Source organism: Scyliorhinus canicula, chromosome 20 (genome assembly GCF_902713615.1).
Source record: "Scyliorhinus canicula chromosome 20, sScyCan1.1, whole genome shotgun sequence".
NCBI classification, from domain to species: domain Eukaryota; kingdom Metazoa; phylum Chordata; class Chondrichthyes; order Carcharhiniformes; family Scyliorhinidae; genus Scyliorhinus; species Scyliorhinus canicula.
The window spans coordinates 75,575,319-75,602,000 of NC_052165.1; the positions used below are offsets into that span (position 1 = coordinate 75,575,319).

General features: G+C 49.7%; 1 protein-coding gene across 2 annotated transcripts in view; it reads left to right on the plus strand.

Annotated features, from left to right (window-relative positions):
• LOC119954677 (transcription intermediary factor 1-alpha-like) overlaps positions 1-24,786 on the plus strand; it is a 157,616-nt gene extending 132,830 nt beyond the window's left edge. For both annotated transcript variants that reach the window (XM_038780099.1, XM_038780100.1), the window contains 6 exons: positions 28-199; positions 13,094-13,431; positions 14,619-14,751; positions 15,832-15,909; positions 16,964-17,116; positions 24,387-24,786. In XM_038780099.1, the coding sequence (XP_038636027.1) occupies positions 28-199; positions 13,094-13,431; positions 14,619-14,751; positions 15,832-15,909; positions 16,964-17,116; positions 24,387-24,611 (1,099 nt within the window). In that variant the 3' untranslated portion in view covers positions 24,612-24,786. The remainder of the gene's footprint in view (positions 1-27; positions 200-13,093; positions 13,432-14,618; positions 14,752-15,831; positions 15,910-16,963; positions 17,117-24,386) is intronic.
• The last annotated feature ends 1,896 nt before the right edge of the window (positions 24,787-26,682 follow it).

The following is a 26,682-nucleotide window of genomic DNA, read 5'->3' on the forward strand; positions in this document are numbered from 1 at the left end:
CTCTCTCTCTCTTACATACTGCTTCAGCTGCACCTCATCAGGCAGGCTGTCGAGACTCGAGTCTCAGCAGACGACCCCGTTTGTCCGGCTGGAGCCTATTAAAATCAAGCAGGAGGCCATTTTGGAGGACGACCTCTGCGATTTCCCCATCATTGTGGTGAAGCAAGAGCCTGGGGAGGAAGTTACAGATCCGTGTGTGGTGAGTTTGAGTCTCTGTAAGAATCCAGTCAGCACCATTGGTTTCAACACAGAATCCGAACAGTTAATTGTAGGATCATGGGACTTTCGATCGATGATTCATAAAGCTCTCAAATGCTGGGGATTTCCCTTGTTGCATGCCTGACACTGTTGTGAACTACTTGATTGGTGTGATTAGGCTGGAGCTCCATTACAGTTGCCTTGTGATGATCAAAATAGGGGGAGCCAACTCACTGTCCCTCAGTTTTTTTTTTCTCGTCTGTGTGGGACAGTGGTTTGCCACCTCTTTTTTTTTCAGGTTAGTATTGTGAAATTCTGTGGCACTCCAACCATCTCTCTTTCTCCCTTCCCTCCCTCCTTCCCCTCCCCTCCCACCGTGTAAATACTATTAAACAGTGATTAGCACGCTGCCTCACGGAGCCAGGGACCTGGGTTTGGTTCTGACGTTGGGTGACTGTGCGGAGTCTGCACGTTCTCCCCGTGTTTGCGGGGGTTTCCTCCGGGCGCTCCGGTTTCCTCCCACAGTCCAAAGATGTGCAGGTTAGGTGGATTGGCCATGCTAAATTGCCCCTTGGTGTTCAAATATTTTGTAGGTTAAGTGAGGTTACGGGGATAGGGTGGGGGAGTGGGCCTCGGTAGGGTGCTATTTTCAGAAGGTCAGTGAGTCTCAATGGGCCGAATGGCCTCCATTTGCACTGAAGGGATTCTGTGGATTTTCTGGATATTGAATTAATGATTTTGTCATTAACTGGGAGAACAGTATATCTTGGAAAATTGAAATTTTGGTGGAATCCTCAAGGGATACTCGTGGAATCCTGGCTGAAAAACAATGATGTATCATGTGTAGGGATATATGATACATATATCATTCTTCCCTTTGAGTGTCGTGTGACTGTTCAGAGACTACTGAAGGCTTCAGTCTTTGAAGCTAAACTGATTGTTAGCTATTGCAAAGGCTTTGGGCCCTGACAACATTCCAGCAGTAGCGCTGGAAGGCTTGTGCTCCAGAATACAATGCAGAAGGAGGCCATTTGGCCCATCGAGTCTGCACCGGCCCTTGGAATGAGCACCCTACTTTTAAGCCCATAGCTCCACTTTATCTTCAGAACCCAGTAACCCATCCTTTTTGGATACTAAGGGTAATTTAGCATAGCTAATCCATCTAACCTGCACATCTTTGGACTGTGGGAGGAAACCGGAGCACCCGGAGGAAACCCACGCAGACACTGGGAGCGTGCAGACTCCGCACAGACAGTGTCCCAAGCCGGGAATCGAACCTGAGACCCTGGAGATGTGAAGTAACAGTGCTAACCACTGTGCTACCGTGCCGTCCCACAATACAGCTGATCTCTTCGTGTTGGGTGGGGTTACTGGGTTATGGGGATAGGGTGGAGGTGTTGACCTTGGGTAGGGTGCTCTTTCCAAGAGCCGGTGCAGACTCGATGGGCTGAATGGCCTCCTTCTGTACTGTAAATTCTATGTCTATCTCCAGTTATTCACGGTTGTGAAGTACTTTGGTATATATTGAGGGAATTGAACGTGCTATATACCTTTTGATCACAGTGGATCCATCTCACAATATGACCCATTTTGTTGGTGCCAAAAGTCATGTTTAGATCTATATCCGACATATAGTTCGACCGTCCCTCCCACCCCTCATGTTGCAGCAGAAGATCAAGATCAGCTCAAACTAGCAGAAGCCAGTTTCCGGGGATTCATCATCAGACAGCGGCAGAACACACAAGTACCCGTCACGTCACATCCCATGGGTGAATCCCATTGCTGTGTATTAATTTCTGTTCCTAGTTGGAACGAGGTCACTTTAAGAGTCCATTCATGTGACATATTGATGACGTCATTGGCAATTTTAGTGGGCCAACAATCAGTCTGTTCTAGCAGCTGGTGGAGTAAATAATACCTTTCCAGCAAAGCTTGTTTGTACCTTTGTGGTCTGCAAGCCTTTTTAAAAAAAAACACACACAGAAGAAAACTGGCGACGAGGTGATTTATCCACACTGCAAACACCCGAATCTGCAGAGATTCGGTGGAGTAAGAAAAATCAGCCATCCGCACTGCAGCCATCCGAAAAGGATTAAGAAGATTAAAAACATTGTTGAGGGGCAGCACGGTGGCACAGTGGTTAGCATTGCTGCCTACGGCGCTGAGGACCCGGGTTCGAATCCCGGCCCTGGGTCAATGTCCGTGTGGACTTTGCACATTCTCCCCGTGTCTGCGTGGGTTTCACCCCCCACAACCCAAAGATGTGCAGGTTAGGTGGATTGGCCGCGCAAAATTGCCCCTTAATTGGAAAAAATAATTGGGTACTCTAAATTTATTTTAAAAAATACACTGTTGCGCCAAAGCTGACGACGGAGGGGTGCCGAATAAGCAGCCGCCACTGAAGGAACTGCAATTTGAGCAAAGATTTTGGTGAAAACAACATTGAAAAGAAGCTCGTCATGTGCTCTGCCCGGAAAATACTGCAACAGTGATTCCTCCACTGATGAGTAGAAAGTAAAGTCACAAATTCCCTTCAAATTGATTGAAGAGCGAGGGGAGTTTTGCAACACCCTTTACGAAACTTGGAAAGGAAGAGGCTGAGCTCAGGATTATCTTGTTTGAAAGAGAAAGAAGCGAGGTAGTGCTAAAAACCTGGTGGCGCATTTGTGCCTGCGTAAGCCTTCCCACAGTAACAACGGCAGGAGTGTTTGGTAACATGAGACCATATGATGAAAGCACTGAGCGCTGGAACGCATACACCTGAAAGATTAGAATACCTTGTCCAGACAAACAGAATTTCGGTGGACATGTTCGTCCTGATCTTCCTGAGCATGACATTGGGGGGGGGGAAAGGAAGGTTCGACCTCGAAGTCTGGTGCAGGCAGAAAAAACGGGCTCGTAAACCTATGGCGAGGTTGTGGAGAGTTGCAGGGCCATCTCTCACCAAAATCTTCAGTCATCGCTGAGAGGTTCCGGTCCCATAAATGAAGGTGAATCAATCACACACAATTCCTAGCTAGTTTGAAGAAATTAGCTGAATCCTGTAAATTTGGAGATGTCTTGGATGACATCATTAGAGACAGACTCATGTGTGGGTTAAGAAGTGAAGCTACCCAAAATAGGCTAAGAGAAAGCAGCTTTAAACCTAAAGAAGCCCTTTGAATTCATAATCTCAATGGAATGAGCAACTCAGGTAGCCCAACAATTAAGCTCAGACACTAAAATTCGTAAGATATCGGCAGAGACCCGAACACAGATACACATTAGAATTTTCCAAAGATGTGCCAAAACTGGGCACGCTGGTTGCTAGAGTAAATGCGAAATGTACGAATTGTGGTAAAAAGGGGCACCTCAGGGGCGTCACGTGGCACAGTAGTTAGCACTGGGACTACGGTGCTGAGGACCCGTAGCCCCGGGTCACTGTCCATGTGGAGTTTGCGCATTCTCCCCGTGTCTGCGTGGGTTTCACCCCCACAACCCAAAAGATGTGCAGGATAGGTGGATTGGCCACGCTAAATTGCCCCTTAATTGGAAAAGAAAAATAATTGGGTACTCTAAATTTTAAATAAAAAAAGGGGGGCACCTCGAATGTGCATGCGGGAGAAAGAAACTACCAGTTTCAAAGGCCACTACCCCTTACTGCAGTCAAGATCTATCCTGGATGTACCACACTCAGCTGTGTGAATGATAGTTTGGGGCCTCTGAAGCGAAAGCTCTGGAAAAATAGCCGAACCCGGTTTTGTGACATGAGAACAGGACTAAATGCTATGTTTTTCAGAAAGGTAAGGCAGCTTTGGCAAGGAACTATACCAGTGTGAAGTGGATACATGCCATCGCCTTGGCACAGACGGGACCAGTCTCCTACACCGTTCAAACTCAGGACGATGTTGTGCGGAGACGACACACTGATCAACTTTGAGCAATGAGAATCCGCTTGCCAGAGACAGTCAACTGAGAGTCCACAACAAACTGAGTCAAGTGAACCTAGACATTCCTGAGAACCTGACAATTCCAGAAACAACTGTGGATGACAGTACCCCGGTTGAGAAGTAAGGAAAGGGTGGGTAGGGCAAGTCTTCCATTCGGGATTAGACATGACGATGCGGGGGGGGGGGGGGGGGGGGGGGGGGGGGGGGGCATCCCTTCATGTCCAAAAAGGTTAGGAGGGGTTATTGGGATAGGGTGGAGGTGAGGGCTTAATGTTGGTCGGTGCAGACTCGATGGGCTGAATGGCCTCCTTCTGCACTGTTTTTCATAGAATTCACAGTGCAGAAGGAGGCCATTCGGCCCATCGAGTCTGCACCGGCTCCTCCACCCTATCCCCCTAACCCAGTAAGCCCACCCAATACTAAGGGCAATTTTGGACACTAAGGGCAATTTAGCATGGCCAATCCACCTAACCTGCACATCTTTGGACTGTGGGAGGAAACCGGAGCACCCGAGGGAACACACGGGGTGAACGTGCAGACTCCACACAGACAGTGACCCAAGCCGGGAATCGAACCTGGGACCTTGGAGCTGTGAAGCAATTATGCTAACCACCATGCTACTGTGCTGTTCTATAGAAATTAGGATGATGTGGTCTATGAGGCGAGTGCTGGGGAAGATCCCAGACCTGGACTCGCACTGGCTGATTATTGGGGTGGGGGGGTCTTTAACACAGTCGTTGAAGCAGGCGGTGGCGACGGAGCTGAAGGGATTCATGGAGTGCATGGGGGGGGGGTGATTTTTTTTGTGGTGGGTAAGATGGGGGGTGGTCGACTCAGGGTACTTGGCGATTGTGGTTTCAGACCACACGCCGCATTGGGTGGACTTGCAAATGGATTGGGGGTGTGGGGCAGCAGCCATAGTGGAGGCTGGATGTAAGATTGTTAGTGGATGAGTAGGGATGTGAGCGGATGAGGGCCGCCATTCAAGGATATGTGGAACTAAATGATAGAGGTGAGCTCTCAGCTACCACGCTGTGGGAGGCACTCAAGGCAGTGATTAGGGGGGAGTTCATATTGATCTGGGCACATAGGGAGAAGGCAGACCGAACAGAGATGGCAAAGCTGGTGGACAAGATTCTGGGGGTGGACAGGAGGTATTCGGTGGCCCCAGAGGCAGGATTGTTGAAGGAGAGGCAGAAGCTTCATGTTGGCGTCCACTGGGAAGGCAGTGGGGAGGTTACGGACGGCTAGAGGGGCAGTGTATGAGTGCGGGGAAAAGGCGAGTAGGATGCTGGCCCAGCAACTCTGGAAGCAGGAGGCGGCGGCGACTGGAAGGGTGAAGGACAGGAGGGGTGGAGTGGTATTGGACCGGGCCCTACCATCCAGTATCACTACTGAATGTAGACACTGAGTTGTTGGCTAAGAGTTTGGCTTCGCGGATTGAGGACTGTGTGCGCCAAGGCTGATAGGGAAGATCAGATGGAGTTTGTAAAGGAATGGCTTCTGTTGGCTAACATTAGGTGCCTGTTGAATGTTATAATGATGCCCTTAGATGGACAGATTGTGGAGGTGGCGGTTGCTATGGATTCGGGTAGAATGGGAATATTTGTGGGAGGTACCGGGGCGGTTCGGCCAGGGGTTTGTGGACTAGGTCTGTTTGTTGTATCAGGCACCGGCAGCGTGTGCAAGGACGAATCAGGTGAGTTTGGGATATTTTAGGCTGCATAGTGGGACAATGGAAGGAAGCCCACTCTCCCCTTTGCCTTGGCGATAGAGCCACTGGCAATGGCGCTTAGAGCGTCAAGGGATGGTGCGGGGGGGGGAGGAGCATAAGGTCTCTCTATTATGTGGACGGTCTGTTGCTCTATATATCGGAAGTATTGGAGGTATCATGGAGATTTTGGTGGAATTCGGTTGGTTCTCTGGGTACAAGTTAAACATGGGGAGGAGTCAAGTCTTTCCAATCCAGGCGAGGGAGCAGGAGAGGAGGTTGGGCGAGCTGCTGTTTAAGGTAGTGGGGGCGAGTTTCAGGTATCTGGGCATTTAGGTGGCACGGGGATGGGAGTAATTGCATAAATTGAATTTGGCCCGGTTGGTAGAGCAAATGAAGGGGGATTTTAAGAGGTGGGACGTGCTCCAGTTGTCATTGGTGGGCCGGTGCAGTCCGTGAAGATGACAGTACTCCCCAAGGTTTTAATTCGTGTTCCAGAACCGTCAGATTTTTATTTCAAAGGCATTCATTAGGAAAATCAAGACATTGATCTCGGGGTTTGTGTGGGCGGGGAATGCCCCTCCAGTAGAAGGCGCTGTTGGAGCGGGGCTGTGGGGGAGGGGGGGGGGGGTTACCTTGCCAAATTTAGTAACCTATTACTGGGCAGCAAATATCGCCATGGTAAGGAAGTGGGTAGTGGGGGGAAGGGTTGGTATGGGAGCGGATGGAGGCAGCCACGTGTAAGGGCATTAGCTTGGGAACACTGTTGACGGCGCCTCTGCCATTCTCGCCGGCCAGGTACTCCACACGTCCAGTAGTGGTGGCGCCCTGCGGGTGTGAGGACAGTGGCGGCAACACCTGAGGCTGGAGGAGGCCTTGGTTTGGGCTCCGATTTGTGGGAATGACAGGTTTGTTCTGGGGGGTGCTGGGCGTGAGGTGACGGCGGGCGGTGATTGAGCGGTTTGTGACCTGTTTGTGGGGGGGGGGGGGGCAGCTTTTCGAGCTTTGAGGGGTTGGTAGAGGAGTATGGGCTGCCCAGCAGGTATGGGTTCTGGTACTTACAGGTGCGGGACTATGTCAGGAAACAGGTGCCGTCCTTTCCTGACCTGACGCCTCCGGGGTTCCTGGTGTCGAAAGCAGGTGTTGATGATGGCAGGGTGTCGGAGATTTATAAAGACTTAATGGACTGGGAGGGCGCCCTGATACGAGAAGTTAAGTGGAAGTGGCAGGAAGAGCTGGTGAGGCTGCTGGAGGCTGGGTTATGGGAGGAGGCTCTGAGAAGGGTGAATGCATCCTCTTCATGCGTTAGGCTTAGCCTCACTCAATTTAAAGTAATACACCCGGCACATAGGACGATGGCCAGAATGAGCAGGTTTTTTGAGGGGGTGGAGGATTGGTATGGGCGGTGGGGTTAAAAAAGGAGGCAGAGTGGGTGGAGGGTAACAGCAGGAGGGTGGGGTGCAGGGGTGGTGGTTATTTATTCGTTATGAGATTGCCTCTTTGTTCTCTTTTTGGTTTTGGTTGTGTTTGATATATATATAAATGCCTTAAAAAAAAACCTTGTTTACGCAAAACAATCGATCCATGAATAGAGCTAATTATCGGGTGATTGATTTACTCAACTATATGAATAGAGCCAATTGTCTTTTGATGGGTGATTGATAGGGCAGGTCCTGGCGTGTTCTGGCAGCTTGCCTCGAGTTTCAGTGTATTCAAACTTGTGTCACCCCTCTGGGGGATTGAAGGTTCTTTTGTTTTTCTGCCCTATAACACCAGATTTTATTTTCTGCAACAACCTTTGATGTCGCACTTTATCAAATGCCTTCTGGAAATCTAAGTACAGTACATCCATCAGTTCCCCTTTATCCACAGCACTTGTTATTTGCTCTAAGAACTCCAATAAGTTAGTGAAACATGGGGCGAAATTCTCCGACCCCATTCAGGGGTTAGGTCGGAGAATCGCCCGGGGCTGCCGAAAATCCCGCCCCCGCCGTGGCAGAAATTCTCCGCCACCCGGGAATTGCCGATGGCGGAAATCACGCCACGTCGAGCGGCGAGCCCCCTGCGGCGATTCTCCGGCCCACAATGGGCCGAAGTCCCGCCGCTGGGAGGCCTCTCCCGCCGCCGAGGTTTGAACCACCTCTGGTGGCAGCGGGATCGGCGGCGCGAGTGGGCCCCCGGGGTCCTGGGGGGGGGCGTGGTGCAATCGGACCCCGGGGGATGCCCCCACGGTGGCCAGGCCCGCGATCGGGGCCCACCGATCGACGGGCGGGCCAGTGCCGTGGGGGCACTCTTTTTCTCTTCCGCCGCCGCCACGCCCTACACCATGGCTGAGGCGAAAGATAGTCACCCAGCGCGCATGCACATACGCATGCGCATACGCGAACCGGCGAAGGCAGCCCTTTCAGACAGCCCCGGCGGCGGGCATCAAAGGCCGCTGGTGCCGGTTTTGGCATCAGTCGGCATGGTGCCAATCGCTCCGGCGCGGGCCTAGCCCCCAAAGATGCAGAGAATTCCGCACCTTTGGGGAGCCCCGACGCCGGGTGGTTGGCGCCACTCTGCTACGCCGGGACCCCCCGCCCCGCCGGGTAGGGGAGAATCCCGCCCCAGATTTCCCTTTCACAAAACCATGTTGACTCTGCCTGATTAAACCAGGGGCTGGTTTAGCACAGTGGGCTAAACAGCTGGCTTGTAATGCATAACAGGGCCAGCAGCACGGGTTCCCGTACCGGCCTCCCCGAACAGGCGCCGGAATGTGGCGACTAAGGGCTTTTCACAGTAACTTCATTAAAGCCGACTTGTGACAATAAGCGATTATTATTATTATATTATTATTATGATTACTTTGTGCTTATCCAAGCGACCGGCTATAGCGGCTTTAACAACAGCTTCTAACATTTTCCCTACAACAGATGTTAAGCTAACTGGCCTGTAGTTTCCTGCTTTCTGTCTCCTCCCTCTTTTGAATGAAATGAAAATCGCTTATTGTCACGAGTAGGCTTCAAATGAAGTTACTGTGAAAAGCCCCTAGTCGCCACATTCCGGCGCCTGTTCAGGGAGGCTGTTACGGGAATCGAACCGTGCTGCTGGCCTGCCTTGGTCTGCTTTCAAAGCCAGCGATTTAGCCGAGTGAGCTAAACAGCCCCTTGGAGTTTAATGGAGTTTCATTTTCTATCTTCCAATCTAATGGGGCATTCCTCAAATCTAGGAACCTTTGGAAAATTAATGTATCAACTATCTTATTAGACAGATTAAGACCCTAGAATGAAGGATCCAGACTCTTGTCAGCCGCAGCTCCAACAATTTTCTCGGTACCACTTCTCTGATGACTGTAATTTTTCCGAGTTCCTCCCTTCCTCCCATTTCCTGGTTTATAGCTACTTCGGGGATATTTCTTGTAAGCTCAGTCTTGTCTGGTGAAGACTGGTGCAAAATACCTGGGGCGGGATGCTCGTCGCCCGGTGCTGAAATTGGGATCGACGATCGGGCGGAGAATGGCTTCCAGTGCCGGAATCGAGGCTGACGCCGGTTGCCGATGCTTCACCCCCTCCAAATCGGCGTCACGGGATACGCCCTGTGCGCAGTCGCAACGCCGTTGCACGTCATCAGTTGGCCTACCCGCGTTGCTCCGCCTCCGACGGGCCGAGTTTCCAGCGGTCAGGAACCTGGCGTGGCGGCTGCAGACATTGTCCAGCGCCACCACACTCGGCCGGGATCCCTGTCACTGGCCGGGTGGCTTCTACTAGTGGTATGGGGGAGCCAGGGGATGGGTTATTCAGTCGGAGTAGGCGGGTACACAGTCCAGCATGGCCGGCGCCACATTTCTCGGCGTGAACGGTGGGGGCTAGGCCTGCACGGCTGTAACTTGCCAGCCCTGCACATGCGCGGCCTGGGGTCCGCCAATTCTCCCGCCGTTCTCCGCGTGTGTTCCACGTGGCGCCGGCGCTAACCCCTGACCGGTGAGGGATTCGCGCTGATTTTCCCATCGTGAATCACCGCGGATTCTCCGTTGTCGCCGGCGCTTTCCCGCAGAAACGGAGAATCCAAATCCTGTTCTTTGTTTTGCATTATCAGCTCTCCAGACTCACTATGTATAGTACCAATTCTCATTTTGATAACTCTTTTAGTTTATTTAACGTTTGCAAAAGCTCTTGCTATCTATTTTTATATTTCTGGCTAACTTTCCCTCGCGCTGTAATTTCTCCCTCCTCATTAATCTTTTAGTCATCCGTTGCTCTTCCTTACACTCTCCAATCAGCAGACCTGCCACCTATCTTTGCTCAATTCTCTGCTTTTTCTTTAAGTTTGATACTATTTTTAACCTTCCTTCCTAGTTTACCATGACAGTGGGCCCCTTAGACTTTTTGCAGTCATTGGAATGTATCTATTGCTGGAGTGGCCCACATCCAGGCCTCGTACGATGCCCGGCGTGATTCTCGCTGGGTGTGATCTAATTAATCATATTTAAGTGAAGCCTGAGGCTCCTTCAAATATGCGTGGCCTAATTGAGGCTGCATTATTCCCCTGACCCCGGGAGTCACCGGTGAGGCCTCACTCGGATACTGATTAGTCTCCACAAGCATGACGGCCACTCCAGGGGTCTCGGAGGCCACTGGAGTCCCGTGGATGGGTGGGGCCAGGGCAGGGCAGTACCCTGGCATTCCCCTGACACCTGGGCGCCAGGATACTGGTGCACTGCCCAGTTGCCAAGCTGGCACTGCCGGGGGTTGGGGCCTGATGGGCGCTAGGCCCATGAAAGGGGAGGTGAGGGAAGTATGAATGGCAGACGGAGGGTGTTGAAGGGAGGTTATGAGGAGGCTTCATAAATGTTGGGGGGGGGTTTGAAGAGCAGGCCCTGAAAGGGGTTGCCCTCAGCGACCCTGTAGCGGGCTGTCGTCACTTGGGGCTGGGGTTAATGCCCATGTCTGCAGGGGCTGGCACTGCCTGTGCGTGAGTGGTGTGGGCACCTTTGAGCGCGCTTGGAGACCTGAGCATCCTTTCAAAACGGCACCCGATGTCTGAGGAGCCAATCTTGCCAGCAGGTTCAGCACCTCACTCATAAAAATATTTCTACGTCTGGGCTAGACCAGGGAGAAATTCTCCAAACCCCCAAGAAATTACTAAGTGTGGTTGAATAGCAGTGTGGATCTCACCCAGAAAACCAGCAAGAAACATCCTTCCAAATCGCCCAAAATGACAATAAATGACAATTGGTGTTTTGGGGTGAATCGCACCCACAAATTCAGACCTACTCCTTCCCCCTACCCCCCCAACCTGAATGTATAATTCACTCATATTATGGTCGCTGCTACCTAGGAGTGCCTTCACTCCAGTGACTATTAGTTACTCCCACCTTGCCCAATGCCAGGCCATGGGCAGCGCAATAGCATAGTGGTTAGCACAGTTGCTTCATAGCTCCAGGGTCCCCGGTTCGATTCCCGGCTGGGTCACTGTGCGGAATCTGCACGTTCTCCCCGTGTCTGCGTGGGTTTCCTCCGGGTGCTCCGGTTTCCTCCCACAGTCCAAAGGTGCAGGTTAGGTGGATTGGCCATGATAAATTGCCCTTAGTGTCCAAAAAATGTTAAGTGGGGGTTACTGGGTTACGGGGATGGGAGAGATACGTGGGCTTCAGTAGGGTGCTCTTTGTAAGGGCCGGTGCGGACTTGATGGGCCGAATGGCCTCCTACACTGTAAATTCTATAATATAGCCTGAAATCCGGTTGACCCCAAATCAGGCTGTTCTCAAAAACTATGAAAATATTCAACAAACTTCTCACATAGGCTGCTATTATGTCACCACAAAGTAAGGAATCCACAAGTTGCAAGGTTAACAGGTGGTTTATTCTGTAGTACAGCAAAGTTTCAGCAGGTGCTGCGCAACCGAGTGAGTGCCGGACGGTTCTGAGCTGACCGGTTTTATACCGGAAGTCTAGGAAGCTCCGCCCCCTTTTAGCAGGGGGCTAGTATTCTCCTAGGGTTTCTGGGAAGTCCAGATCCACATTGTCGTAGGTTTTGTCAGGGCCTCGGATATGACAGCTGCCTTTGCCCACGTGACTTTTCCAATCTCAATGCAATTTAATGATTATCACCGTGCCTTTCTAACAAGCTCCAATTATTTTTTTTTCTTCATAGAATCCAGTTCAGAAGTAGGCAATTCGACCCATCGAATCGGCACCAACCTTCTGAAAAAGATCTCTAACTAGGCCCACTCCCGCACCATATCCCCATAACCCCACCTAAGCTAAGGGGCATTTTTTGTTATTAGAGCCAATCTATCTGACCTGCACATCTTTGGACTGTGGGAGGAAACCGGATCACCCGGAGGAAACCCACGCAGACACGGGGAGAAAGTGCAAACTCCACACAGTTGCCCAAGGCTTTAAATTAATCCGAGTCCATGGCACTGTGAGGCTGCAGTGCTAACCACTGTGTGCCACAGTGCTGCCAGGCCTGTACGTGACTCCCACAATTGACTTCCTGCCTTTGTAATTTAGATCATAGAATTTAAAGTGCAGAAGGAGGCCATTCGACCCATCAAGTCTGCACCAGCCCTTGGGAAGAGCACCCTACTTAAGCCCACACCTCCACCCTATCCTCGTTAGCCAGTAAAACCACCTAACCTTTTTTGGACACTAAGGGGCAATTTATCATGGCCAATCCACCTAACCTGCACACCTTTGGACTGTGGGAGGAAACCGGAGCACCCGGAGGAAACCCACGCAGACACGGGGGGGAGAACATGCAGACTCCAGACAGTGACCCAGCGTGAAATCGAACTTGGGACCCTGGAGCTGTGAAGCAACTGTGCTAACCACTATGCTACCGTGCTGCCCTCATGATCGTATTGAATGACAGAGGAGACTCAAAGGACTAAGTAGCCTACTCCTCATCCTGTGTTCCTCTCACCGTCTACAGGATTAACAAGTTGTCCGGTCTGCCTTGGGCCAGTTTTTAAAAATGAGTTCTTGGGGTGTGGGTGCTTCTGGCATTTATTGCCCTTGGGCTTGATGGGGGACTTCTCCATGAACCTCAGCAGTCCAGCTTTGTAGCAGTTTGACAAAAACAGAGGACAGTGAATAATCAACTTCAGTGCGTGCCATATTAGGAGTTATACAGAGTGATCCAGAGTGTGCTGGCTTCCAGAAAGATAAGTCCCTAATCCCTGCATGTGAAGTTTCGCATTAGCTTCAGTATTGTATGCTACTTTTTTGTTTCTTTGCCATGACACCCGCTGTTCTTTCTCTCTTCCCTGCAGCTAACTAACCGACAGAACAACAATGTCCCTCTCCCACCCAGCAAGTTGGTTAGTGTTGGGCAGATGGTCGGACACCGAGACGGAATGTTCAAAGCCGACCCCCCGGACAGCACGGCGTCCCCCTCCTCCAATATCGCAGACCTCCTGGATGGGCGGTCCCAGCCCATGGGAGCCTCTTACAAGCCCGGGCGGGCTGCAGGAGACAACGGGAAAGAGGATGATCCCAATGAGGACTGGTGCGCCGTGTGTCAGAATGGGGGCGACCTGCTCTGCTGCGAGAAGTGCCCCAAAGTCTTTCACCTCGTCTGCCACGTGCCGGCTCTCTTCAACTTTCCAAGGTAAGGATCTCTCTCTCCCCCACCCCCACAGTCCCTCCGCACTCATCCAGGCAAGTGGCGCAATTCCGTCGCAGCCTTAACCTGTGCCGTAGAATCAAACAATTGCAGCTCTTATTCTGACCGCCCGATTCATCAGCTCATTTTGAGGTTGCCTGGACTGTGACCTGGTCACCGTTCTCAGACACACCCTCTCTCTTCCCCCACACACCAGTCATCAATCTGTAGAATAAGCTCGCTAGGGAGATGGGGGTAGCAGCTGGAATCTTGGGATACGGTGGAAGTAATTCGAGATGTATCATGGTATGTGTAACAGGATTGGAAGGAGCGGCAATTTATGACCCATGACCCCGAATCTCAGAAACACTGGATTTTTCGTCCCATCGTGTCAGTAGAGATTGATTTCTGCACTTAATAACTTCTTCATATTTGCAACGTATGTCGACCAAAATGGGAGACGGTGATCTCGATGGAGTTTGTTTCTTTTTCAATGTGTAAATTCCTACATTTCATCCTGCAAGCCCACACTCACATTGAGGTGGTTCGGTTAGGGGCAGTTTTGTAGTTTTGGCTTATTTGAGGCCCTCATCAGATGGGAAGACTTTGCTCCTCTCAGCCTGGGCTACCTTTAAACCCAGGAACCAGAGGATATTAAACCCACCGTGTCACCCAGCAGTGCGCGAGTGGAACAATTTGAAGTCAGCGATTGGATCAGTATTTGCAATTTGTCACTGGTGACTCAAGATTCTTGGGGTCAGTGAGAAATGAAGGCACCCGATTGAAAAGCGTCCTTGTCATGAATTGATGGTGACCTTCAACAAGTATGACACAAAGAATTGCAAGTCCAAAGAAGAGCAGGGGAGTTCTGCCCAATACCCTCGCCAACACTCATCCCTCAACCAACGTCACTTTAAAAAAAAAAAATGCACTGGCCATTTATCTCCGTGCTGTTTGTAGGATCTTGCTGTGTTCAAATCTGTTGCCGCCTTTCCTGTATGACAACAGTGATCATGCTTTGGGACCAAATTGGTATGTTCTTGCATTGCGAAAGGTGTCCCATTGTGATTGAGATCTGATAGGTTTGTTTGGCGAGATGGGCTGAAGGGCCTCCCTACTGGTCTTTTGTGACTATATTGTGAGTATTGCTAGAGTCCCGTCTGTCCGTGAATTGGTTTGTTTCTGTTGTTTAGCGGCGAGTGGATCTGTACGTTTTGCCGTGACCCAGTGAGCCCAGAAGTGGTCTACGATTGTGATGACCAATGGCAAGCAGGCGAGAAGAGGAAAGTAGGCGAAGTTTCCGAAATGACCCCGGTCGATCAAAGGGTATGTACGACACAGGTTTCTCTATTCCTGGAAACCGATTGGGTTTCTTTCCCACCACACCCAATGCGAGGAGTGGAAGAGGGATAAAAAGAGATGTGATGGTGGGCATTTTAGGTTTAACCTTGACGCCTTGTCCGTAGGTGTCCATTGAGGTTCAGTGGGTAGCTTTCTGGCTTCTTAAATCAGAAATTGAGTTCAAGTCTGATGCTCGATCAATGACTCCAGAAGCGAGATTGGATGACAATTGAAGGCTTTATTGGACTAGAAGTTTCCCCCAGCAGCGCAGGTACAGAATGCAGCTGCTGGGGAGACACAGGCTCTTATACTCCGCCTTACTGGGCGGAACCAGCAGGCAGGCTTCACCAATGATATTGCTGTCTCAGTTACCTCCCACACCAATGGTCTTACAGCATCAACCTGAGTACCGTAATACCCCTAATACCGACTACCACAAAGTTCCAGTCCAGAGACTTGGGAGCACAATATGGGAACAGAGTTGACAGCAAGTTACAGGACTACCATCGCAGACTGTGAGAATGAAGGGCCTGGCTTTTGGGAGGACTAGGGTGTGGGGGCGGCCTCTGGAGGCTGCACGGTGCAGCGATAGCTGAGTGTTTAGTTCGTAACAATCTTGCCCTTCAGTCTGAAGTTTGCGGCTTCAAGCGGGCCCAATTCAGTGACTGGCCAACATCTGAAATGTGCACAGGAGGGGAGGCCCTTAGGCTCCTCGAGCCTGCTCCACCATTCCATCAGATCATGGCTGATCCATTTGAGGAAGTGTTGATCTATTGGAGGTCTCGTGTGTCAGATGAAACACTAAATCAAGGCTCCATCTGCCCTGTCCATTGGAGTTGGCATCACTCCAACTCCACTCCAACATTGTGTGTGAAATTGAAAAGCTGTTTGTGATCACATTTCTGCTTGTGGGATGTTGCTGTGTGTAATTGGGCTGCCTCATTCCCTACATTACAATAATAACCACAACAGCAGTGCACTTTGACATTGTGCTGTGAAAGGTGCTACAGAAATGCAGGTTTTTTTTGTGGGAGAGAGTGACTGGTGTGTGTGTATTTCTTACAGAAATGCGAGAATTTGCTGCTCTCTATGTACTGTGATGAACTGAGCGTTGCTTTCCAAGAGCCAGTTCCCGCTTCAGTTGTAAGTATTTGTTTTCTGCCCCCACTATTCTTCAATCGCCTTCTCTCCACTCCTTTCACAAACACACCCTCTCCGCCCCCACTCCTGAAGGAGCTGAGTCACTTCACAGCCGCAAGGTATTCTCCTGTAGCACGTTCCACACAGGCCCTTTCTACAGCTCTGAACCCAGTGTGGGAGTGAGGCAGAGCACATGATCATCACAGGCCGCCTACCAAACATGCAGGCACTACTGATAACATTGAGAGGAAGGCTGGCTTTGGGAATTAAATGAAGCAACCATGTCTGATTTCAATGGGGCGGGATTGAAGGGCGGCTTGGAGGGTTCCTGTCTGTATGATCAGAAGAGATGGGGTTTCCCCACCGTTGACAATCGGAAGGTGGTGGTGGAGGTCTCTAGTGATCAGAGAGGGGGGTGGGGGGATTCTCCACCTTTAACAATGGAAGAGAAGGATTTCCCTGCCTGCAGCAATGGGAAGGGGGAATCTCCTGCAGGGCTTTTAGCCAAGCTTTTTCAAGCAGGGCAATATCACTAGGCATCTTGTGTGAACCCAGACCCATGTTGGTTAGACTGGGCAGGGGTGGGCGGGCGGGACGGTGGCACAGTGGTTAGCACTGCTGCCTCAAAGTGCCAGGGACCCGGGCTCAATTCCAACCTTGGGTAACTATGCGGAGTTTGTACATTCTCCCTCGTGTCTGCATGGGTTTCCTCCGGGCGCTCCGGTTTCCTCCCACAGTCCAAAGATGTGCAGGTTAGGTGGGGTTCCAGGGATAGGATGGGGGAGTGGGCTTAGGTAGAGTGCCCTTTCGAAGGGTCGGTGCAGACTCGATAGGCTGAATGGCCTCCTTCTGCACTGCAGGGATTCTGTGATTCCCTTCGGTCGGGGACCTTCTCTGCTTGAATTCCATTTGACACAACAGGATTTGAATTTTCACCCTGGGGTTTGCTGGTCCAACACTCCAGTCACTCAGCTGCCACCTATCTGCTGCCCGCTCTCGTTCTGCCTTGTTGTTTTAACTCCATTGATATTTTGAGGAGGCTGTTTGTTTTCGGCAGGTTCCTGACTACTACAAGGTTATAAAGAAACCCATGGACATGTGCACTGTGAAGATTAAACTGCAGAGAGATCACATACAACACTACCAGCGAGCCGAGGAGTTTGTGGCAGATGTCAGACTGATCTTTAAGAATTGTGAGGAATTCAATGAGGTAACAGCAAACAACAGGGCAGCTTGTACACTTTTATTGATGGTGTCGGTGGTTGAGTGGGGGTGTGTGGTTCTGTATGGTGAAGGGCGGGGTGTGGAGGGAGGGGCAGTTTTGAGGGGTGTGGAGGGAGGGGCAGTTTGAAGGGGTGTGGGGGAGGGGCAGTTTGGAGGGATGTGAGGGAGGGGCAGTTTGAAGGGGTGTGGGGGAGGGGCAGTTTGAAGGGTTGTGGGGGAGGAAATGTTTGGAGGGGTGTGGGGGAGGGGCAGTTTGGAGGGGTGAGGGGGAGGGGCAGTTTGAAGGGGTGTGGGGGAGGGGCAGTTTGAAGGTGTGGGGGAGGGGATGTTTGGAGGGGTGTGGGGGGGGGCAGTTTGGAGGGATGTGGGGAGGGGCAATTTGGAGGGGATGTTTGGAGGGGTGTGGGGGAGGGGCAGTTTTGAGGGTTGTGGGGGAGGGGCAGTTTTGAGGGGTGTGGGGATGTTTGGAGGGGTGTGGGGGAGGGGCAGTTTTGAGGAATGTGGGGGAGGGGCCGTTTGGAGAGGGGAGGGGGTGTTTGGAGGGGTGTGGGGGAGGGGATGTTTGGAGGGGTGTAAGGGAGGGGTAGTTTTGAGGGATGTGGGGGAGGGGGTGCTTGGAGGGGGGTGGGGGAGGGGCTGTTTGGAAGGGTGTGGGGGAGGGGCAGTTTTGAGGGATGTGGGGAAGGGAGAGTTTGGGGTGGTGTGAATGGGGGCAGGATGATTTGGGATTGTGTAACTGGGGGAGGTACGGCTTGAGTGGGTGAGGGATGGCTTGGGGGAGGGGGAGTTTGGATGGGAGAGGCAAAGTTTTGGATAGTTTGGTTGGGGAAGGGAAGCGGTGTGGGAGGGGGAATGTTTTCGAAATGTGAGCGTTGTGAGAAGTCAGTTTGGTTGCTTTTTTCCTTGTTAAGGTCCCTGATCAGACCAGACCTCAATGTTTGTTAGGATACCGGACACGACTCCCAAACATTTTATAATTTATAAAACTGTAAGGAAAGGATACTTCACTCCAGGAGTGATTCCATTATAGGGATATGGTATATTAAAACAAACTTTATTATTAACACAGGATTACATTAAATAGTTTTTCAATTAACAGTTAAACAATTCTTAAAATGAAAGGAAACCCTTTTTACGACTAACTTATACATTCTCTATCTCCAATTAAGCAAAGTCCATTACAGGTCAAAAGCCCCTTATATATAAAGTTGGCAAAAAGCGTTACTTAAATATCGATTTCTCGGAATGCCTGCTTGATGGGAGAAAGAGGACACTGACAAATGAATAGGAGGACGAAAGAGAAACTGCTGGAAAATCTCAGCAGGTCTGGCAGCATCTGTAGGGAGAGAAAAGAGCTAACGTTTCGAGTCCAGATGACTCGATCAAAAATGAATAGGAGGAATCTATTTGCATGAGAGATAAGTAATAGGAGCCAGAATAAGCTATGCAGCCCATCGAGGGAATTCAATAAGATCATGGCTGAATTTTTAACCTCAATTTCACTTTCCTGCACTCACCGCGCATCCCTGGATTAACGGTGCCTAAAAAACAATTTATTTCAGCCTCGAGTGCCCTGTATACCCAGTAGACTCGGCATCAATCAATTTGTGATATAGAGGGCCAAGAAATGGATTGAAGAATATAACAGGGCAAACTAGCCAAACAAATTTGTGAAAGATTATAAGAGCTTGCACAAATACGTAAATAGGAAAAGGTTAGTGGGAGGCCCCAAGAGGAAAGCCAGGAGAAATGAAGAAATGGCGGAGACATTTAAAAACAACCCTCCTGCCAAACAAGCAAACTTCTAAACTTTAAATCAATATCAGGTTCCCAAGCACTAATCATAGAATCCCTACAATGCAGAGGAAACCATTTGGCCCATCAGGTCTGCTGGCCCTTTTGAATCAGCACCTGACCTAGGCCCACGCCCCCACTCTATCCCCGTGAACCTGTAACCCCACTTTACCGTTGGACACTAAGGAACAATTTAGCATGGCCAATTCACCTAATCCGCAGATTAGTACCGCGGACTGTGGTAGGACACCGGAGCACCCGGAGGAAACCCACGCAGAAACGGGGAGAAAGTGAAAACTCCATACAGGCAGTCACCCGAGGCTGGATGTGAACCTGGGCCCCTGGCGCTGTGAGGCAGCAGTGCTAACTACTGTGCCACCGTGCTGTCCACTTGAGACATCCTTGAGGCATCTCATTGGACCCAACTTCAGGCTGAAAATGACCCCTTTTCATCATATTATCTGGCTCCCATCTGTTAGCCAATCCACAATCCATGCTGATATATTACCCCCAATCGCATGGGCCCTAACCTTGTGTATTGGCTTCTTCAGTGGCGCCTTATTGAAAATTCAAATGTACCACACCCACTCGTTTGTGCAATGTGCGAGTTAAAGCCTCAGAAACCCATTCATAGATTTCACAAACACAAGTTCCCTTCCATAAAACTATCCAATCGTGTTCGGATTTTCGCAAGCTCTGTTGCCACACTCCTAATGATGGATGTCCAACATTTTCCCTGCTGTTGATGTCTGAGCGTTCCTTTGGGCGATTGTGTGTCAGGTTTTGATTTCTAGAGCTCCTTCGAAGTACCAAGTGACCTTTTATTATGTTATAGGTGTTATATAAATGCAAATTTCTGTGAAATGTCCTGTACTTCCGTTTTCTCTTTTTTGTCCAGTCTTGAAAAGCCAGCTGCGTTTGCTACTTTCCAATCCACAGGGACCATGGTAGAACCAAGGAAAATCTGGAAGGTCAAATTCAATGCATCCGCTATCTCTATTTTAAACCCTGGGATGGAGGCCATCCGTTTCAAGAGGCTTGGTAGCCTTTGGTGCCATTAGTTGTTCCAGTAATAAACTAATATTAAACACCAGGTTTCTCGGTCTGATTTGATAGTTGGTCCCTTCTTCTGGTACATGTCTTCCATAATGGAGACGGGTAGAAAATATTGGTTTAATGTCTCTGCCATTTCTTCTTTTCTCCTGGCTTTCCTCGTGGGGAAAGGTTAGTAGGAGCCACTAACCTTTTCCTATTTACGTATTTGTGCAAGCTCTTATAATCTTTCAAAAATTTGTTTGGCTAGTTTGTCCTGTTATATTCTTCAATCCATTTCTTGGCCCTCCTTTGCTGGTTCTAAAATCCCTTCACTCCTCAGCCTTGCTACTCTTTCTGGCAAAATGTTATGCTGCTCGCTTTTACCTCGTGACACCTCTCTTTTTAGGTTCTTTTTCTTTTCATGTACTTAATGATCTGTTTGAGCTGCTCACAGAAAATTACTTTTCACTGTACCTCAGTACACACATGACCATAAACAAATCCACTCCAATTTACTCACGGTTGAAGTACTTTTTCTTTTGAAGGTTTTATTCCCTAAGCCAATGCATGTTTGCTGAGAATTATAAATTATTTTAAGTGTTCTCCATTGCTTATCCATCAGATCAGTCATAAATCATATTTGATACAGAAGGAGGCCATTTGACCCATCAAGATCATGCTGGCTCTTTGCAGGGCAATACAGTCAGTCCCATTCGTTGCCCGTACCCTTAAGTTTATTGCCTTGAAGTGCCCATTCAATTTCTCTTCAAAATACTTGATATTTTTCCACTTTCCGTGATATGTTTTGATCCTAATTTCCCAATCTACTTCATCCAACACTGCCCTCAAACCTGCGAAATTCACATTTTTTAAAATCGAAGGCTGCAGTCTTGGACTTGACCATATCAACCTCAAACTCAATTTGAAATTATATCATATTATGATTGCTGTTCCTCAGAGGGTCATTTATGATAGGATTACTAATTAATCCTTCTCATTTGACAATACTAGATTTAAAATAACCCGTTTCCTAATTGGTTCCTCAACGTACTTTTATTCGGCTACAATAGGTATTGGCTGGGTGCAACGCAGCTGCTGGGCTAGCATGACAGAATTGTTAAAAATGGTGAGCAAGTATATATTTTTTAAAAGGCAGTAGCTTTCAGAATGATAACTTGAGATGTGCAAGGTACAACAGTGTGGGGGGGGGGGGGGGGGGGGGGACTCTGCAGTGTATTAAGCTGCTCCTAAAACCAAATATCCCTCAATCAATCTCTTCTCCAGGACCTCCATTTGCTGTCTTATCCAAAAGGCCAGTATATCTGGTATTGTGGCGTTCCCTCACCGCTGCACTAGAGGCTTGGCCTAGATTATGTGCTTCATTCTGCCTTCCTTTCTGATATCCAGCAGTTCTACATTTCAGACTTGCACTCTCAATTCATTCCTCCCAAAGCCACTTACTCCAATCCTCCCCCTCCCGCCTGCCTTCTCATCCAGTGCGGCCACCGGGAGCTCGTCTCCCCAACCTCTTCCCCGTTCTGCTCACTACTACCCTCCTGGACACTGTCAGTGGATCAACAATTACCTTACCCACCATCTCCACTTTCCTTCCGGAACGTTCACTCAGTGAGGGCATTGTATTGGCGTTGGTTACGGCTTATGGATGATGGCTTCTGACTGGAGCCTCAGCTGTCCAACTGAATGACTGTTCTGCCCAATGCACTGCATTGATGGCGTGGTCCTTATCACCTAATCAGAGCCAGGCTCCTCCACTACTGAATTGATGCCCTTTAATTCAAAGCACCTCGGGCAGCACGGTAGCACAAGTGGATAGCACTGTGGCTTCACAGCACCAGGGTCCCAGGTTCGATTCCCCGCTGGGTCACTGTCTGATGACAGAGTCTGCACGTTCTCCCCGTGTCTGCGTGGGTTTCCTCCAGGTGCTGCGGTCCAAAGATGTGCAGGTTAGGTGGATTGGCCATGCTAAATTGCCCTTAGTGTCCAAAAATGTTAGGAGGGGTTATTGGGTTATGGGGATAGTGTGGAAATGAGGGCTTAATGTGGATCGGTGCAGGCTCGATGGACCGATTGGCCTCCTTTTGCACTGTATGTTCTATGCCCTTTAACTCAAAGCACCTCACCTCACTCCATCCACTCGCCTCTTTACAAATCCTCGTTCTGTACCACAGTGCAGGTTTTTCACCAAGATGTCCATCTCCTTTTTCTTCTCTGTCACAATATCCTCAGAATCATAAAATAGTTGGAAGTACAGGAAAGGACATTTGACCCTCAGGAAAAAAATTCTTAAAGAGGTGCAGGAACAGAGAGACCTGGGTGTAGATGTGCATAGATCATTGAAGGTGGCAGGACAGATGGAGAGAGCAGTTATAAAGCACATAGCATCCTGGGGTTTTATTAATAGGGGCAGAGGAGGTTATGCTGAACCTTTGCAAGACACTAGTTAGACCTCAGCTGGAGTAGGGTGTACATACAGTTCGAGGCGCCACACTATAGGAAGGATGTGGATGCATTGGAGAGAGTGCAGAAGAGGTTTACAAGAATGGTTCCAGGGATGAGATACCAGCTCCACGGATAGATTCGAGAGGTTGGAACGGTTCTCCTTGGAGGGAAGAAGGTGATGAGGAGATTTGATAGAGATGCTCAAAACCATGAGGAGGCTGGACAGAGTAGATAGGGAGAAACCGTTCCCGCTCGTAAAAGGATCAAGAACGGGAGGGAACAGATGATTTGTAAAAGAAGTAAATGTGAGAAAAAAACGAGTGGTTCGGGTCTGGATTGCACAGCCTGGTGGAAGTGTGGTGGAGGCAGGTTCAATCGAGGCATTCAAGAGGGTTTTAGATGATGCTATCCCAGTAATCAATGTGCGGGGGTGAGGGGAAAAGACAGGGGAATGGCACTAAGTCGCGATGCTCATTTGGAGGGCCGATGCAGACACAAATGGCCTCCTTTTGCGCCATAGCAACTCTTGTGATGTCACTGCATAATGTGGAGATGCCGGCGTTGGACTGGGTTGAGCACAGTAAGAAGTCTTACAACACCAGGTTAAAGTCCAACAGGTTTGTTTCAAACACTAGCTTTCGGATCACTGCTCCTTCCTCAGGTGAAAGTCACTGCATAAGACATAGGAGCAGAATTAGGCCACTCAGCCCATCGAGTCTGCTCCGCCATTCAATCATAGCTGATATTTCCTCATCCCCATTCTCCTGCCTTCTCCCCATGACCCCTGATCCCCTTATTAATCAAGAACCTATCTATCTCTGTCTTATTTATTTGGGTATAATAGGTATTGGCTAGGTGCAACTCAACTCTGCAGGCTATCTGGAAGAGCAATTTGGCGAGTTCCACTCCCTTTCCTTCTCCCCATAGCCCTGCAAATAGGTAATTATCTGAAGGTAATTACCAAATACTCTTTTGAAAGTCGCAATTAAATTTGCCTCCACCACACTCTCCATCAGTGCATTCCAAGTCCAACCACTCGATGTCCAAAGCTGTTCGTTCCCTTGCGTCGCCCTTGATTCTTTTGCCAATCACTTCAAATTGATGTCCTCTGATGATAAATGTTTCCACCAATGGGAACATTCACCCTCTGTCTACTCTGGCTAAACCCCTTGTGAATTGGAATGCCCTTGTCAAATCTCCTCTCAAACTTCTCTTTTTTGTTATAAATTTAGAGTACCCAATTATTTTTTTCCAATTAAGGGGCAATTTAGCGTGTTCAATCCACCTATCCGGCACATCTTTGGGTTATGGGGCGAGATCCACACAGACACAGGGAGAATGTGCAAACTCCACGTGAACAGTGACCCAGGGCTAGGGTCAAACCTGGGACCTCGGTGCCGAGAGACTGCATTGCTAACCACTGAGCCACCATGCTCCCTAAACTTTTCTTAAGGGTGGCACGGTAGCCCAGCGGTTAGCACAGTTGCTTCACAGCTCCAGGATCCCAGGTTCGATTCCCGGTTTGGGTCACTGCCTGTGCGGAGTCTGCACGTTCTCCCCGTGTCTGCCTGGGTTTCCTCCGGGTGCTCCGGTTTCCTCCCACAGTCCAAAGACGTGCAGGTTAGGTGGATTGGCCACACTAAATTGCCCTTGGTGTCCAACGACAAACGGTTAGGTGGGGTTTCTGGGTTATGGGGATGGAGGTGTGGGCTTAAGTAGGGTGCTCGTTCCAAGGACCGGAGCAGACTTGATGGGCCGAAAGGCCTCCTTCACCACTGACCCCAGCTTCTGCAATCCTTCCATGTTAATGGATTGGAACTCCGCTATCAGAATCTGAACCCCCTCCCCCACCCCCCTCAGCTGATTATCACCTCGGGAAGTAGCATAGATTGTGCCTGGCCCTGCGAACTGCAGAAGGGGGTGAGTCTTGGTTTTAAAACCACATTTGCTTCCATTTTGTTTTCCAGCCGGATACCGAGGTGGCTCACGCTGGTCGGACCTTGGAGCAAATCTTCGAGGCAAAGCTGGCCGCGCTGTTTCCGGACAGGATGTTCCCGCCACTGGCACCCGCCACCAAATCGGACAGTGAGTGCCCGAAGGTTAACATCGACTCGGAGGACGATGATGAAGATGTCGTCCAGCCTCGGAGGAAGCGGTGCAAAGGGAGAGAGAGCCCCATCTTCATCAAATGACCACAGAAGAATCTCCTCTTGTTTAATAGACTTGGTGAGGACTGTAATATTTGTATCATAGAAATAATATTTAAGAGAGAAGCGTTGCTTGAAAAATCTAGTTAGTGATGAACACTATTCTGTATTAGAATTACAAACCAGCAGGTGGTAAATTAAAGACATTTCTGCTACCTCACCATCGTGTCTGCCCGTTTTTTTGTGAATCCCAGCGTCAGTCGCAATCTTTAGCCAAGTTACACTTCAGTTACAGAGCACAATTGTGTCCCAGTACTGGGGGCCCATTTTCCGCTTGACGTGAATGAGGGGTTGCTGGGGCAGAAAAGGCCCAAAAATGGGGCCAGAAATAAAGGCCAGACAGCCTTTGGCAGAGGCCTTTCTTGGATGCTCCGCGTCATGTTCCCTCCACCTTTTGAGCACAAAGCTGATCGTCTCTGCAGCTATCTGAACCACCTGATGTTTCCGAAGCTCAAGAGCAGCAAGCTGCCCGAGGACCCCTGTTTGGTGTCCACCGATCGCCTGCCAATTTGAAATGAGGCCAGGGCCAATGCTCTTCATTGCCATTCACCGTAAGACCAAAATCTCCTCCAGTGCCTTGTTTGAGAATGTCTCTGTGCAATGTGGTGCTGATATTGAGGACAGCTCTGTGCCAGCAATCCGTGTATTCGCCTCCCAATGTCTGTTGTACCAACCTGGGTGCAGTTACGAAGGCAGCGTGTTGCACTGAAGAAGGAAACACGGAGCAGCCGGATTCGTTACTCGGTGTACGAGAATGGGAAGGGCCTTTTGCATTTCCTTGTGTGCCTTTGCTGGAGGGAGCAGCATTAAATGCCAACTTTTAAAAAAAAAAATTTAGATTACCCAATTATTTTTTCCAATTTAAGGGGCAATTTAGCGTGGCCAATCCACCTACACTGCACATTTTATTTTGGGTTGTGGGGGCGAAACCCACGCAGACACGGGGAGAATGTGCAAACTCCACACGGACAGTGATCCAGAGCCGGGATCGAACCTGGGACCTCAGCGCCGTGAGGCGTTTGTGCTAACCACTAGGCCACCGTGCTGCCCTTTAAATGCCAACTTGGCCAATTGTAATCCCACAGGTAGCGTCACTGGAGCAGGTGATTTCCGTTTGTGGGAACTTATTGAGTACCTCGTTGGCTGTAAAGTCTGTTGGGCCATACTGAGGTGGAGTAAACAAATAACGTTTTTTTTCCTTTGTGAAAACCTCATGCCAACCAACGCGAGGCTTATCTGGCAGGTTTGTTCCAACCTGCAGAAGATGAGATGTCACAGAGATCGGCGATGTTCCGAGTCTGCTGCCCCCTAACCATTTCTCCATACTCACCCATTCTCGAAGACTGTTCTTTGTGCCTCATTCCTTTGGGGTTGTTTTGCATTCCTGTTGACCCCTACGGGTCTACTCACCATTTTGGGAGATGGTGGCGTAGTGGTCAGGAGCTGTAACTCAAAAAGACCTGACAAATCTCCCCCTCTGGAGTGGATGCGGGTTCAAATCCCAGCATGGCAGCTGGTGGAATTTAAAATTCCGGTAATACAATCTGGAATTTAAAAGCTTGCCTCCAGTAAAAGTGATTATGAAACCATTGCCAATTGTCAATGAAAACCATTCACGAAAGTCCGGTGGCGAAGGAAATCTGGGTCCTTGCCCGGTCTGGCCTACATGTGACTGCAGCCCTACAGAAACATGGGTGACTCTTAACTGCCCCCTGCAATGGCCGAGCAAGTTACTCAGTTCAAGGGCAATTGGGAATGGGCAACAAAGGCCGGCCCAGCCAGCGACACCCACATCAAAGGTTTTTTTTAAAGACCTTGTGCAATCTAGTCGCATCAAAGCTCAGTGTTCTGATGCTTGCTCACTATCATAGAGAAGTTGTCCGAATAAAGGTGTAAAAATATGGACAGAGCTTGTTTATTTCACTGGATGCCGCTGGCTAGGCCATTCGTTGCCCATCCCCAGTTGGCCCTTGAGAAGGTTGTGGTGAGCCACCTATTGAACCGCTGCAGTCCCATTTGGTGCAGGTACGGCCCACAGGGCGGGGGTTCAAGGATT